Source organism: Camelus bactrianus, chromosome 30 (genome assembly GCF_048773025.1).
Source record: "Camelus bactrianus isolate YW-2024 breed Bactrian camel chromosome 30, ASM4877302v1, whole genome shotgun sequence".
NCBI classification, from domain to species: Eukaryota; Metazoa; Chordata; class Mammalia; order Artiodactyla; family Camelidae; genus Camelus; species Camelus bactrianus.
In genome coordinates, this window is record NC_133568.1 from 20,430,859 (window position 1) to 20,447,238 (window position 16,380).

At 48.1% G+C, this 16,380-nt stretch overlaps 1 protein-coding gene across 4 annotated transcripts in view; it reads right to left on the bottom strand.

Moving 5' to 3' along the window:
* BCL2 (BCL2 apoptosis regulator) overlaps positions 1–16,380 on the bottom strand; it is a 214,259-nt gene that overhangs the window by 86,880 nt on the left and 110,999 nt on the right. For 2 of the 4 annotated variants that reach the window (XM_074355176.1, XM_074355175.1), the window contains one exon: positions 7,804–7,991. The exons of the other annotated variants lie outside the window; for them this stretch is intronic. In XM_074355176.1, coding sequence (XP_074211277.1) covers positions 7,804–7,991 — 188 coding nt within the window. The remainder of the gene's footprint in view (positions 1–7,803; positions 7,992–16,380) is intronic. 4 annotated transcript variants of the gene reach the window in all.

Here is a 16,380-nt window from a genome sequence, read left to right on the forward strand (position 1 = left end):
AGCCTCACCATCAATCATCTACTGCAAACACAGGTTGTGAAGGTTCTGAAGATGGTGCGTGAGCTTGCACAGACACGCCTGCAGGGACAGGCGCTTTTATTAAGTGCCAAGGGGCTTTTCAGGGACAAGCACAGGGGCCCCTCTCAGCAGCCCTGCTGGCAACCTGACCGTGAAATGAGGACCAAGTGGGTTTCTTTTCTGGTTTTGTTCTTTAGGCATCAGGGTCGACATGTTTAGAAAGAGGAAAGTTGAGGCAGGACAGTCAGATCCACCCTATTCTCAGAGGAGTAAATGCTCTGATGAGGAGGGTCCAACCACAGCTCAGAGTGCTCCTTTCCAACATTCTGTTGCAACATCGAAAGAGGAGTTCACATGACCAGGCAAATCAGAAATTGTCTTCACATTTCCTGTTTTCCAAATTTCCGAGGAGACCTTCAGGGAATGTCTGGCCCAGAGTCACACGTTCAGGGTGAGGAACAGTGACTCTACTCTGCCGTGATGTTGCCCTACGGTGAGGGAGGAGGGGCGGGGTGGGAGAAAAAACAAGGCCAACTGTGCTTCTTTTGGGATGGGGGTGGGGACACCCCCGATCCAATGAACCAAAATTCTGGCAGAGGGGCTAGGAGCAGAAGACCAGACGCAGCAGGAGCCGGTCCCTCTCTACTTCTGGTTTCTTAAGAAAGGTTGAGCTACTTCGTCAACATTTGACTTGTGCGTCTTCAAAGCAAAAACAGAATGAAACACGTCCCAAAATATTATGTAGGAAGCAGGTTTTTTTTTTTTTTAATCACTTTTCCAAGATGGTACCCGAGGTAATCCTTTCTTAAATCCTCCAGCAATCAAAACAATGTGGTTACAAAAGTTTACAACTTTAAAACCTTTCAAAGGTCACCTCCCTGCCTCACACCCTCTCACATTAAGAGCATAACGGATATTTTGAGTCACACGTATTGTTCTTTGTACATTTGCATTTGGTGAAATCCCTCTTTTGGACCAATTTAGCAAGCAGTGCCTTCGCCTCCCTTGGTGAGTGTTCGCTTGTCTTCTCTCTGTAGTTGTGTGTGTGTGTGTGTGTGTGTGTCAGAGAAGTTTAGACTCCCAACGGACAAGATGAAGGTGCAGGCTTCGTCATCTATGTTTTCTTTTTGCTTGAATGGCTTTTCCATCTTGCTTGGGATGGAATTCCTTCTCCTTCACAACAAACTAAGCCCTTCAAGGCTCGGCCGAAGTGCATGCACTCCACCATGCTCTCGGACCTCCTCTCCTCTGCCCCTCCCTTCCTGACCTTTGGTTGAACTGACATACTTCTCCATATTTCAGGCTCAGATGGTGTGGTCTCCACCACCAGACTGTGTTATTGAGGGTCTTAACCAAGAGTTCCCAGGCCAACAGCAAACTGAGACTGTAAGAGAAAGATTGGCTAAATGGAAATCTGAACCCAAGCACCCACTGCTCCAGTGCAGGGGAGGAGAGTCTCACCTCCAAACACAACGCAGGGCAAAGAGCTCTCGGGCCTGGGACCCCGTCTTCCCAGCAGATGCGCTGTGCACGCCAGCTGTCACGGGAGGCCCGAGTGCTTTCTGAGGCTGCCTGCTCACTCCCCCGGCTGCATGTGGAAGCCAACGGTGCTGGCTTTTAGAAACATATTTCTTTCTCTATGAGTAATTTAAAAATGACTCATGCTCTCAGCTTCACCAGCCGGTCCATGTGACCCGCGGTGCTGGTTGAGTGTATCTATAGATGTGTAAACCAAAGCAGTTCTTAGAACACAGATTTCCCCCCTCCCACGTGCTGTTTATTTCCCTCCACTTCACAGGGCCGGAGCGGGGAGGCAGATGAGCTGCCCGGGGCCTGGCGGCTTCGCACTCAGACCTGGAACGGGCCCACTAGGAGGAAACACAGCCCGGCCTCCAGCAGGAGAAAAGACCGGAGGAGGGAAGAGACAGGCGAATGAGCCAATAAACTTACTTCGTGTGAGTAGGTGATCAAGGAGCTCTGAGGAAGACCCATACAAATTGAATACAGTGAGGATTCATATCAACAAAAGCTCCTCCAAGTTCTGCCTGTCTCTGCTCCGGCTGAGATTCAGGTCTAAAGAAGGAGAGGTCAGCCCCCACCCTCCACCACCTCAAACCACCCACCACTTCATTTCTAAAACAGGAAAACACCCCTCGGGCCTGGTGTGGTTTGATTTGGTAGCTCACGTATAGGAACATGTTTTACTGTCTCCAGCTTCACTCCTCCATCCCCGGAGGTGGCTGCGAGGCCAGCCCGGGGCCCTGCTGCTGCAGGAGGGACCTCGGGTGACACAGCTGACGAGCACGCCAGATAGTGCTTCCCACCTCCTCTCACTTCCTTTTTCTATTAAACCAAATCTAAAAACGCACTTGCAAAGACCTCCAGAGTCTGGCCTCTCTCACTTTATTTTCCGGTGCTGTCTGTGTTACCTGCGCGATTTCTCCTTGGCCGCGGCCGGGTAGTGTCTTCACTGGCCCTCGGTTGAGCTGAATCGTTCCCATCCCAGAGCTTTGCCCACTCCCTCCGAACCCCCCGACGGCCTTCAGCACCACCCTCCGTCTCTCCACCCACCTGGCGCCTTGTGACCTCCATCATCAACTGTTCACCCCATCCTCAAACTCAGCTCATCCCGCCGAAAGCCTTCCAGGGAGCCTCCCCCGGCCGTTCACGTGGTCTCAGCGTCTAGGTCGCCTGAACGTCTCCCACACTTCATTTTGTCTCCCCTCCAGCTCCGTTTTGCTACTTGATACACCATAGTCCCGTGTCTCCAGTTTGAGTGCAAGTTCTCTGAGGAGGGGAATCGCAGCAGTGGGCGACTGAACTTCCCAATGAAAAGAAGTAGTATTTTATTTTTGCCAAAAAGTAACGGCAAAGTGTAACATACAAGGTCTTACCGATTGTCCAGCCCTCTGTTTACTGTGACTGCACGTCGGCTGAAAGATAAACTTTACTCTTCATCCTAGTCGGAGGCCATGTGGAGAGGACTAAATGCACTGAATATTTGACAAAATGACAGAAACAGGCAACGACAGGCATTTACACAGCACCGTGTTCAAGCACTGGGCTAAGCATTTAACCAACGGCAATTCACCTGAGCCTCACACTCACTGTATGAAGTAGGCATGGCTATTATCCCTGCTTCACACGGGAGGAGGCAGAACAGGTCACTTGTCCAGAGCCACACAGTCAGAAAGTGCTAGATTCAAGCTCAGGTCACGGGGCTCCAGGCTGCGCTCTTAGGTACTAGGCTATATTCCTCTTAACAGGTGTGTGTTTTTAGGAGCCCGTCTTCTGCACGGATACCTCGTCGCAGTTAGGTACACCAAAAAAACCATCGTCACGCAGGTCCAATGTAAAGAGAACTGACAGTTAGATGTCATCTGGCAGAGAAACTTCAAAAAGAAGCATGGCTTTATGGGAGCTAAATAAACAGCATCTCTGAAGTGGAGGGAGGAAAGTCTGCAGGCCCGTCCTGGGGCCCGGGCAGAGAGGCACTGAGCATGCTCAGCAGGAACAGCAGGCTCAGACCTCTGGGCAACTTTGCTCTAGAATCCCCTTCAGACCAATGTTACTAAACACTCAACAGAACCTTCCCAAATCCTTAATTTCTCAACATAAAGAAACTCAGTACCACCCAGATCATAGCTGCAGTGAGATCTGTTCACTGTATTTTAAATATCATCTCGCAGGCCCACACGTGGCAGGCCTGAGAACTCCAGATTAGGTACAAGGAGAAAAGCCTCATCTTGGTGGTCACATCATGGCAGGAAATGATGCCACCAGCAATTATTCATGTATTAGCAGTTGCTTAAGTACCATAAGGCTTTTAGGGGAAAAGATTGTGAGCCAGTGGTTGGAAATGAAGCCCCATTATTAATGTAGTCAAGCTACTCAGCTGGATTCAATAAAATAAAAAGCCCTGCCCGGACCAGTGTCTGTAGAAGAAGATGCTAAGAGTTATTTTTTAAAAATTTGGTTTTATTGAATCCAGGCTTTATGCGCAGCATTCCTTCTTCCCAAATGGCTGAGAAATCATCCCATGCATTTTAAGCCATTTGGGAGGAAATGGACTTACGCTGTGTCGAGAAAGCATGGCTAGATTTAAGGGGAGCAACTCACAGTGTCTGAGGTGGCGGAAACCTTGGTAGCCCCCGGACAAATAAAATGGCCAAGCAGGCTGCGAAATCCTCTTGTATCAATTCAGTTCAGGTTGAAAACCACTCCTGGGAACCTACCATGTGCCAGGCCCCGAGCATCCCCAGAAGAACAAAATGTAACCCCTGTGCGTGAGGAATTTACAGCCCAGGAGAAGGAAACAGGAGTTCAGGACTGACACACTGGGAGAAGTGTTCTCGTCTGGATGAATAAATTTGGTAACAGCTCTGTCTCTGTGTCTGCACCTCTCCCTGGACTTGCCGCTGTCACTTTTTATGTCTCTGGTTCGGTCTTCATTGTTTTGGGACAGTTGTGTCCCCATCTCCCAGGCCCCAAGCCTCAGACCTCTCTGGCCTGGTGGCCCGCTGGCATGGTCTGTGTGTATCCTTCCAGCCACATCCTTGGCCAACGGCTCCTCCTGCCCCCACTGCCCTGCTCAGCGGCCCAGGTCACGCTGGGCAGTAACGCCAGGAGACCTTTCTGAGCCTGAGTATCTCTTGTCTTTGTTGGCTGCACAGCCTGGAAAGAAGCCACAGGAGTAATTTACTCATCGGGTGAGCATCGGCCCAGGTGCGTCACATTCACCCGCTTGACAAACATTTGCCAAATATGCCAAGAGCCCAGGTACAGAGGACGAGAAAAGGCTCAGTTAGGTAAGACCGCCCTCAAGGACCTTCGGGTCTAGAGAAGAAACCAAAAGACCTCAGCCCAAGGGGAAGTGTAAATAACAAATACACCGTATGGCAAGGTTAAAAAAACAGAGCTGACTCCCAGGGAGGGTCTAACTGAACCAGTCAGCACTGAAAACCAATCCCCAAAAGCGCAGAATTCTTGTGCCAGAACGCCTTCCAAGCTGTGCCGTCTACCGTAGAGCAGGCTCGTCGCCTTTTCGTTAAACTACGGGCCTTAATCCAGTGTCTTGTACGGTCAGGGCTGCAGGCCCACTGGACACAAAGCCTGTGTGAGGACACGCTGCTGACCACGCCCCCCCCCGCCCCAGGAGGGACCGTGAGAGTGGCAGTGACGCAGGGAGACTGTTCAATACGATGCCCCCGAGAGACAGGCACTGGGACACAGGGACATCAGGAGGAGCCGAGGAGGAGAGCGACAGCTCCAAGGGAAAGAGGAGGATGTTCTACGGAGGAGGAGAAACCCGGCCAAACAAACTTTGGATTGAGCCTTGAAAGATGAAAGGGTTTCTATTTGGGGAGAATTAAGGGGAACACTCCAGACTGATTAGCTGCCAGGAGCCCCAGGGGTGGTGCAGGGATCAAACATGCACACCTGACTGGCTCTGGGATACGCTCTTGGGCATATAGGGTCACAGCGATGTCCCCACCATCACACTGTCACTTTCAGTTCTCCTAAAACCCCTCAAAGTCATGTCCTGCCTACAGCCCCGATTCCTCCCAGCTCCCTTCACGTTTACTCCTTCCAGGCTCCTAGGATCCTAGTGACGCCCTTCGCCAGCTCACAGGACTTCCCAGCAAACCTGGGTTTCCGGCTCATCTTGACTCCACTGCCCTTCACTCCCCACGGTGGCATTCGGAGCTGGTCCTTTCACTCCCATTCCTTCTGTCAGCCATTGTATGTCAAGGGCGGAGTGTCAGAGGAAACAGTAATACTCAATGATGAAAAACACAGACAACAGCTACCAGCTGAGGACATTTGTATAAGGTAGGCTAACAGTGACACGCCGAGAGGCTACCTTACCGTTTGTCACTCCAGCTCTCCCTGGCTGAGACCATACAATAGAACTATGGACAGTGCATGTATATATTATATATACAAACAATGAACTCTAATGAAATACATTTTGGTGGGAAGTCATTTCAGAGACCAACAGTATCATAGTGAATTGGTACTCCTCAGAAAGGTGTTAAATGGGGGTAAGTAATAACAAACCCAACACTGGGCAGATGATCTAATTGTATTGACCTTTGATACCTAACCGAGGGGAGACAGGACATCAGACTGGTTAAGTTTGGGTAGGAAAACGTTGAAGACCACAGCCTATGGAATGACGCACTCCTTAGAGCGTGGTTTATTTATCATACTGGTTGACCCCCTTACCTCCCTCTCTTCGTTTTCCTTCCTCCCTTCTGCAGAGCTAGGCACTGGGCTAGAAGCTGAGACTCCAGAGAAGAATGTGGTCCCTGCCTTACGGCGCTCACATGCCAGCCAGGGAGACTAGCAGCTCCCAGGTCCTTACATCGCCACGTGATAAGGTGCTATAACAGAGGAATGTGGGAGATGCTACAGGAGCACGGGGAAGGTAGCACGTGTTCTGAGTGGATTTTAGTGGACTCTCCAGCATAGAATTCTATAATAAGTATTTCTTGCATGTCTCCTTGCTGGGGGGTTAGCAGTCTTTCACAATCACTTATTCTCATTCTTTCTCCTTTTCTGTCTTCTCTCCCTCTCTCCCTTCCTTCCTCCAACATCTATTTATCTCTCTCTCTCTCTCCATTCATCTAACTGTAACATTTTAAATTATGTAGCTTCCTAAGACAGGCTCCTGTCCTTGCTGCAGGGACAGCCTGGCTACCAAAGATGATTTTGCTTAAGTGAAAGCTGACACAGGGAGCTGGAGTGTCTTCTCTGGGGGTCTTTAATAAAACAGGATTCTTCTCACCTGTCTGAAATGATTAGGTGGTCCTGCCTAAAGGCAGTGGGGCTGTCTGGAGGACTTTTCAATAGCTCCTGTACATCCTTGTTTCCTTCGCTGCCAACAGCCTCTAAATGTCCTTGGACCCAGAGCAGCTGCCACCCTTTCAGTGGCTGCCCAGGCTAAAAGCTGAGGTGAGGAATGGTGGCCCTAGAGGGTCCATTTCCACATCCGTAGAGGTCACTGTTGCAGCCCTAATAAACACTGCCAGCTCTGCACTGAGATTCACGCCTGGGGGACAGTCACTCATAGCTGACATCTGGAGCCAAAAACCCATGAGCTGCTTGGACTCAGAGTTTTGTTCTCTAGCTTGCATTTTCTAATGCCTTAAAGCTCCTGATCTGTTTCCAACTGGAAGGAAATGGAGACTGCTCCCTTCACTGATAAATTAATTTGGCCTCTGTAGCATAAATTTTCACAGGTTCCCTCATCTTCTGTTCAGTATAAAGTCTTCCTGGAACGTCAGGGCTTTTTCGGTGGTCTGCATACCCACGGGAGAGAAAAGGAAACCTGAAGGTGGCATCTAGGACCATGCTGACCAATGGTTATTGCACCTGCTCTACTGGAATCCCAACCAAAGGGGCTGGCCACCCTCAACAGATGAACCTAAACCACAGCGTGTCCTCTAAACTGGAGCCCTCAAATCCTGGGGCCACCTGTATCCTCTGAAACCTTCACTATTTGTACTTCTGTTTTGTACATAAAGAAACATAGGTACAGATGATAACGTGAATGAGCGGATATGAAATCTATCAGGCTTGTCACAGAAGGCCAGTGCATTGCTGCTGGCAGTTGGCTGGGCATCAGTACAAAGAGAATTATACCAATCAGGTTCCTTCTTCCAAAAACTTAGAATCCGAAGACCACCCTTTCATCAGGTACTCTTGGTAAATAGACTGTTTGAGATGGTTGGAGAAGGGTTAATTTCCCTTTGAGATGTCAATAAAATATTATAAACTGACCTTCTGTAGGATTGTCTCGTTGTGATCATCAATGTTTTCTTCCCTTTGGAATTCAAAGTGAACTTTTTTGTATAAATCTGAAATCCATGTTTTGCCTGCGGATTCATAGCCACTTGTGATGTGGATCTATCACCCGCCAATGGGGAGAGTTCAATGCATACTTCCCAAGTTTTAGTCTCCATGCTGGCCTAATGGGTTAAAAAAAAAAAAAAAACCCTTAATTTCAAAGATCTAGCTTCAAAGATCTGACCCTTTAACCTTTCAGGAAGTGAAAGGATTTAAACAGCCTGCTGATACGTTTCGTAGTGTCCACCTTGTAATTCAACGAGCATGGTTTCAATGAGCCTGATTCACGGCCCCGGGTAGGGAGGTTAGGCGATTCTGATGAATTCAGATAAAGTGTAATGAAAATGCTTAGCAACTGGGGGCCCAGCAGGGTTCAGAAGGCTTGCGAGAGAAAAGCACTTATAATCATGAGATGAGAAGGGATGTTACTGACAACAACCAACAGATTGATAACGTCCTTTATTCTTGTCTGAGTCTAGTTAAGTGCACTCACAAAAGAGCTACACAATGCAACGGGTAAAATGAAACTGGAGAACCTTCTGGAAGAAAGAGACTCAAGTATATATGGTAAACATGCTTCCAGTTCTAGGAGATGGAGATAATACGTATAATGGATGGAACAGAGATTTCAACTCTGACCTGTAGCTGGGCTAACGCATCCAAGGCACAGATGATTCCGACTGACCCCCCACAATGCAGAGTGCTGGGCTTATTCACGGTCTACGTAGTTAAAAACCTAGCAAATGAATGCAATCTCCACGAACAGCTTCTAAAGACAGATGGAGTGCCTCCCCACGTAGTTACTTCATGCATCCTTCCCTTCACCGACTCACTCAGTCAGTATTACTTACTCGGTCATTATTATTAGTCCTCACTCATCTGTCTGTGGAGCAGGAATGATGCAGACATTAAACATGCCCAGACTACTTGGCCCCAAAGAGCTGGTGAGATGGATCTTGTTGTTTAATCAAAAGATAATAATTTTCCCACCTTAGATCTTCAGGGAGCCAAGGATCATGCCTTAGAGTAGGGAAAATGGGAAGTGATGAGTTCTAAACCATCAATTCTACTTGAAAATGTAAAAAGCCTTTTATGAGGTCATGAAGGCAGAAACGTCTATCTTTACGGTGCACGAATGGTGCTCAACTCAGCACTCTAGCTCATCTTCTAGCTCATCTTTTTCACCATTATCAGCATTTCCACCGGCTCTGCACAGGATGTCTATAAATAGTGATTAAAAACTGGGGGGGATGGGGGGCAGTGTATTGTCTAGCCTGAAATTACCTTTCAAAACCACAAAAAGTTTAGCTCCGATATAAAAGTTGGGATCAGTTGTTCTCTTTGTCTTATTCCTGGGAGAAATGAACACATCTAAGATGAAAAAAATTCCATTTTAGCATATATCTTATGGGCTCCCTGCTAAAATACACAAATGTTAAAAACACCAACTCTGCCTGAACATTTTGGATGTTATTTGTTTAAACATGTTTGTTTTCTTACTTAAGCTAAAAATATCTTCCCCTAGTGTTTCTGAAGGGACGTTTAGACTAAAATAAAAATAAAAATAAATGACATGTTTAAAAAGTTATATTCATCAGACCTGGAGCAGAGGACAAAAAATGGGTACAGGAAGTGAATTTTAGGACCTATGCAGTGGTTTTCCTATTTTGGTTGCTCTAAATAGATGTGGAAATACAAATTGAAAGAAAAAAAGTCCATCCCCACCCTGTACACGTGAGGAATGGAAAACTACTCCTCATATTGAGTTAAGCTTAGAAATAAATTAATATATGTCCATATAAAAATGCTTCCTGTTATTACATATTAAATATTTATTATAGAATATTGTCTATGATCAATTTTGACTTACAGTTCCCTTTTAAGTGAGAAAAATATAATAAGAATTTTAGCATAGAAAGGGACATTAGACCTAGAGTTTCTTCCCTTATATAATAGAATTTTTTATTAGGAATGTCTGTGACTTCAGGAAGTCCATAAATTCCCTTAAAATAGTTGGGTAAGTTTTCTGTGTTTGTGAATTTTTCTGGGGAGAAGGTACATAGTTTTAGTGTAACTCTCGAAGGAGAAACATATATGATATTTACTATCATACACACACACACACATACACACATACATTCATTTAATTCTTTATAAAACCCCTCCAGGGAGTCAGTGCTTTTTGACCCTCATTTTACAGGTAGTAAATTGAGGCCCAGCGGAGGTAAATGCCCTGTCCAGGGTCACATGTCAGCCGGTGGCACAGTCCATTCTAGCACCCAGATTTCCTGCATTCTAGAGTAGCAGATGTTTCACTGAATACTAAGTGGCCCGAACAAGACTAGGAACCCAGAATGTTACTCTCTGAGAAACAAGACTGGGATTCAGAATTTCTAGCAGGTGCCTCAGCAGGATGGGGGGTGGGGGGTGAGTGGATGGCCCTGTTTGCTTTTTGTTCTCGTCTCCCTACTCTGCTTCTCCTGATGCATGTCAATGGGTCTCCTGTCAATCACACTCTAGTCTAAAGTTAAGCACCAAATTGTACTTTTCTTTTGCGAGCCAACTAAAGGATGAACATCATTTTCCATAATTGGTCACCTAAAGGGGGGTTCTGTGGCCCTCCCTAAGTGTAATCACATCTCTGACACCTCCGGCAAAACCTTGAATTTCGTGCAATTCCATTAGGAACCACAGAGGATACCCACCCCCTGCTTTTAAAAAATGCTCATCTGCCATCTCACCTAAGATGTCATGCTGAACCACAAATCAAAGTGAAGGGGTGTCTTGACATTCTAGAGACGGCTACCGTATTTTGTCAAAGGTCACCTTCCTCAGACATAATCTTCATTCAAAAGGCCAACATGAGTGGTCTCTCAGTCACTCCGAGGTTCAGAAATGGTTCATCCCGTGGAAAATCATCAGGCTTCATGAAAAAATATTGGATAAGAATGTTTGAATCTCAGTGTTGCCTGACTTCTCCTTTGTTGAGCCTCAGAAGATAGAGGCCAATTTGAAGTTTACCAATTTGTCAGCTGATGAAAAACATGTATATAGAAAATACATGTTTAAGTTAGACTTGGCAGTGAGGACTACCCCAGTACCACAGTCAGACTGGCCAGCCGCGTGCTGTGCGTTCTCCAGGCTCTTTCACGTAAATTATTCAGGATACTAACAACCCGCATGGTGCACACCCAGGCCAATCAGGATAGGCGTCAGCTGGCTGTAAACAGCTGGTGCAGCTGTGCTGGGGCATCCCAGGTGAATGCCAGTCCTGGTTAGTTCCATTTGAGGCCCCTTGTTGGTGCTAAGGTTTAAGAAGAAATTCAAAGGTGAGGAAACCCAAGCTCAGAGCAGTTAAGAGGCGGCCTGGCCCAGTCAGCCAGTTGATGGTAGAAATGAGATTCAAGTTTAGATTTTCTGACCCCTCCACTCTCCTCCTCTCATGACACAGGTAACCAAAAATGTTCTCAGGGAGACTAGGTTGCCCGGAGCCCACGCCACACGGGACAGCGAAGCTATTGGGACCACCCACCAGATGATCTGTTTAGACACATTCTTAGAGCCTGTGGGACAGAGGACCTCTGCTCTCAGAACACAGTGACCAGGGGCCGGCTCAGTAGCACCTGTTTTACTGAAATCCTGGGAGCCTCAGACAGGGGAGGCTCTCACACCAGAGATCAAACTTGAGATAAAGGGAACGAAGTTGACTTACTTGGGTGATAAGAATAAAGTTGACCTGGGACGATGGGGAAGGCGGGAGAAAATTGTTAATGACATTTTTCAAGCAAAAGTAAATCTAAAAAACAATCTCAGTTCGAACTACGTCACTGTTACCTGGTTGTGTGTGTGCAGGGACAAGCCATGCAGTTTGCTCCCGTCAGCATTCTGCACGGTCCGCTGACAGTACGTTACTTTATTAAACGGGGAGCAGTGGCGGGAATGGAAATGCGTGTTCTGAGAGCCTTGGTGATAAAATCACCTGCAGACTAATCAAGATTTTCCGTAACAATGAGACCGGGCAGAGGAACAGGTCCGCCTCCCTTGTCCTCCCTCCACACCTTTCTGACACTAGGGACCCACTGAGTGTGTGGAGGGGGCCTAGGAGGCCAATGTGAGTGGTCAGGCATCCACGGACCAGGCGTTTAAAACCTTCCTGCTCTTGACTCATAATAGGAAATTTGCCTGGCAGTGTCCAGTGCTTGCTCAGGAAATGTTTGTTGATTGAATAAGGGAGTGAGTCAATGAATGAGTAAACGAAATAATGAGTGAATGAATGAGTGAATAAGTGAGTGAAGGAGTGGTGGGTGTGTGGGGCAGCGGCAATCACACTCAGACTTTAGTCGATTCCTGGGACCCCAGTCAGGTAGACTGTACCAAACATGCCTTTCCTAAGGGCAGGTGAAGGGTTAATTCTTCTGCCACACCTTTCATATCTCACCTCACTCACTTCTATCACAAAATAAAGAAGAGCACAACAGAACACTGGAAAAACCAAAACCTAACGCAGGGCCTCTGACTCCAGGCCCAGGTCTTCTTTGTGACGATGGGCCAGAGGGTCCCCCTGCAGTTTCTCTGAATATCCACCCTGAGCCTCCCACCATCAGCCTGGAAACTCAGCCTGGAAAGCCCGTCCCTCTCCCTCCCTGCTTTCCTAAACAGCCCACCTCCCCACGGCGAGTCCCTCGTCTCCTGAGCAGCCCTCCTCGCCGCACTTCTCATCCCTGCCTCCCCTGGAGTTTGTGGGAGACCAGCTGCCTTGCACCGGAATCTTTGCTCACGTTCCAAACTGGATCTCGACTTCTCCAGTGTCAGAGAACCCAGCACCGAGCCAGATGGATGGAAGTTTGCTGATGAATAACAAAGGCATTACGGCAAGTGAGACTTTGCCTCCAAGTGCTTTGGCTTTTCCATTTTCAGTGATCCTCGGGAAACAGAGCCCAAGCTCTGGGGTGAGAAGCAGTGATGGGCTCTCAGAAGGGCTGGAGGAGCGGGGCCGTGGGACGTGTCCGAGGCGTGGAGCTTCCCCGTCTGCAGATGGACAGTTCCCCAGGGAAGGGCTGAGTGGGCCCTCCCCATAGCACCCTCTCCCCATCAGAAAGAGGCAACCGTGGAACATGAACTCACCCCTCCACCTCTCCTCCCAGCATCAGCAGCACCCAGCCAGCCCGCAGGGCTGGGTGGAACAGTGTGGGCTCCTAAGCTGCCTCCCTGAGCTCAGAGACCCAGTGCCACAGGGGTGGGAGCAAAATCGGCCTGTGAGGTGCTAGTCCTGGGTTGCGTCCCCTGAGCCAGGGGCCTCATGCAAGTCAACAGGAGACCAGGCCGTGAAAACGCTCGGCTGTGGCCTAAACCACCAGTGAGTCTCAGATTATGCTACTTAATGACACCGAGTAACGGATTTTGCCAATTCTTCTTCTCTCCAGAGATCATGGGCCACCTGGCCACGGCCAGCCGCTAAATAGGAAAGCGCTCCAAGATTCCATGAGACTAAAAGTCTCATAACTGTTGTTTAGAAATGTAAATGGCCTTAAATTACAACCAGAGATGGAAATGCGTCTGGGGGGTGGGGGTGGGGGTGGGGGGTGGGGACGTTCTGTAATCCAGTCTCCGGGTTGAATCGAAGGCAAAGGGAGAATACAGACGGGTTAGAGATGTGGGCGAAGGTTCTCAGGGTGAAGAATATCCATTTTCATCTGAGGTTGAAATGCAGTTTGGGAAAACAATTACCTGCCCGGGATCCTGGGAAAGTAAAACTTCCTGGTCTCTATGCCAGGAGGAGCGATTGTAAAACAAGGGCTGAGAAGCTCACAAACAAGATTCTAGAATCTTATCCAAACAGCTGCAGTTCACCTTCGAGGAGCCCGGACTCACTTGGGTCTGATGGATGTTGCGACACCAAATTCGAGGTCTCCCCAGGCTGCTGCCAAGAGCCAGCCCCATGGGACAAAGAGAGAACAGTTGCTGTCTTAATGGGAGCAGAAAACAAAACCCTCCCCCCCACCCAACTCGCAGCTTTGTTGTGAAATTGTCACTGTGCCTTTGAGGAGAGATTAAAATCCTAGCCATGTCCAATTTAAAGGGCAGGTTCCCAGGCGGGGAAGGGAGAGGGTTTCAAGGGGGGAAAAAAGACAGTTGTGAGTGAATTTATGGAGGATTTGGGAATCACAAAAGTCATGGGACTTGACTCAGTTAAAATGAATGGAAAAGCACGAGCCCGTAATTTAAAAATAACAGCAAAATAAAGCTGCAAGGATATTCTGGATTGTTCTCTGCTGCTATTCTCGAGCTTGCTTGGGAATCTCGGAACAGGTTTCCTGAAGCACAGCATGGGTGCCGAGCGAGCAACTGTTGTTACCTACTTTCCTGCACTGGACACACAGATTCCGCAATGGAGAGTGAGAATGAATGGTCCACCCACCAACAAACACTTCCTGAGAGCCGGGGAGGTGCTCAGCAAAGTTGCAGGGCTTGGGAGAAAGAAAAAGTACATGCGTTCTCAAGGTATGGGCAGAACAGACTACAGAGTTTGAAACCAGCAACAAGAAAGCCGCCTGGTCTGGCAGCCTCACCTGATTCTCAGACACACAGGACACCCCAGCTTTCAAGAAGGTAGCCCCAAATCCCTCCAGAGCCCCTGAATCTCTCATCTGGTTCTAAATCTTTGGAAGAGCTGACGCCAGTTCTACACAGGAACCCTTCCACACGTTCCCTCCTGGTGCCATTTGTAAAGATGAGGAAAGACGGGTGATGGAGAAGTTCAAATTCCACAGCTCCGATCCCCAGGGAGCCACACGTTGGGGCGTGGGGGGAAGAGACCCCAACAGCACCCTTAGGAAGAGAGAGCATCTCAGCAAGAGGCCTGACTGTTTCCAGGGCCGAATGTTACCATTGGTCTTTGGATGGACATTGAAGAAAAATTCCTTGACTGCTCAAGAGATTTTTATCAAATGGGCTCATCCTCTGTAGGAGGAGGGGAATAACAGTATCTAATTTACAGGTTAGGGTTCTTACGAAGATGAAGTGAGTGGTTATGAAGATGTGTGGTGCTCTGAATGGAACCTGGCATACAGTAGGTGCTTAATAGATGTTAAATCTCATTACTGTTGTGAGTGCCATTTTTCTGATTGCTCCTTCATTTACCTTTCTGTTTTCTCACTCAGTGAGATTTCTGAATTTTGACACATATCAAAGAGGTATTTTGGTGAACATTTAATACTCGCTTCATCCGCAACGGAACTCCAGGGCCCCCCATTAAATAAGCGGACAGCAATTAATGCTACTTATCAAGTAAGCACAACTTTTCACAGGATTTTTAAACCCTTACATTTCTGTAACATTCTTTCCTTCTTTCCCCTTTTCTCCCTTCTTTTCCCTTCTAAATCTTCTAACAATTCCTAGCAGGTATTTTATTAACTCCTGCCAAAATGAGCTTTAGTGGTATGAAGATGAAGGTCATTTATAAAGTTGCTTTTCTGAATCAAACACCAGCGAGCGTCACCAAGTCGCGAAGGGCAGGGAAGAGAGGTCAGAACCCCACTATAAAGCAGAAGCCCTTGGTGTTGCTAGGAATTCTTGTCCTTAAGCAAAAACTGCAGCAGGAATCCCTGGGTGAAATGGGAAATGAGCCACTGGCCAGCTCCCTTGTGAGACAGGGGCTCCGGGGGCAGCATTTACGCCCCTATCCGTCTGCCTCATCGGGCTTAGTCTCCATGGCGTTTCCCACTTTCCCAGGCCGACCGGGGCCACGTGAATGATTTGCTCCCCGCCAGCTGAGTGGCCAGGCTGCTCTTGGTGAGAACTCTGCCTCCGAGAAGCAGTGGAGACGACGCTGCCAGGGAGGCAGGTCTCCCATCCACCCCATCCCCCGGAGACCCCCCTTCCAGCTACGGGGCTCCATCCCAATGCTTCAGGCCTCTCCAGCTCCCAGGTCTTTGGAGCAGGGCCCCTACAGTAGCTGCTCCTACGGGGCAGACACATCCTTTTTCCTATTATAGTTACAACAACAACAATAAGCAATAAATCCACTGAGGGTCCTTGTGGGCTCTCACGGACCAACATTCTCGCAAGGCTCATGGAAACTTGTCAGTGCACAGACCCTCTGATTCACTGTGGTCCAAGGGGCTTCTCATGCCTTTAAAAATAAATATTAACGCTGAGAGGGTGCTTTGTTTCACTTTGTGCTCGCTTAGCTGATGATCGAAGGCTCCCAGTGAGACGCTTCCAGGGCAGTCCAGTACAAAAAGGGAGACAGACAATGCATTCTTGCCTCCGCAGTCAGAAATGAAAAGAGTTTTGCCTTGTTTGGCGAGGGGTTACTAATTCGGAGGATGCTGGGTTTAGAGCCCATCTCAATTTGACTTGTAAATGAAAGGTGGAACCTCACCCAAATAACCCCGCTGTGTGCCCGCCTGCCCTCTTTTCTATGTCGGGGTGGGGCAGAGTTCACCAAAATCACTAGAAAGTTCAGGGAACTTGGAGGTAAAGCAAACAAGTAGAAGGTGTGTGAGGCTT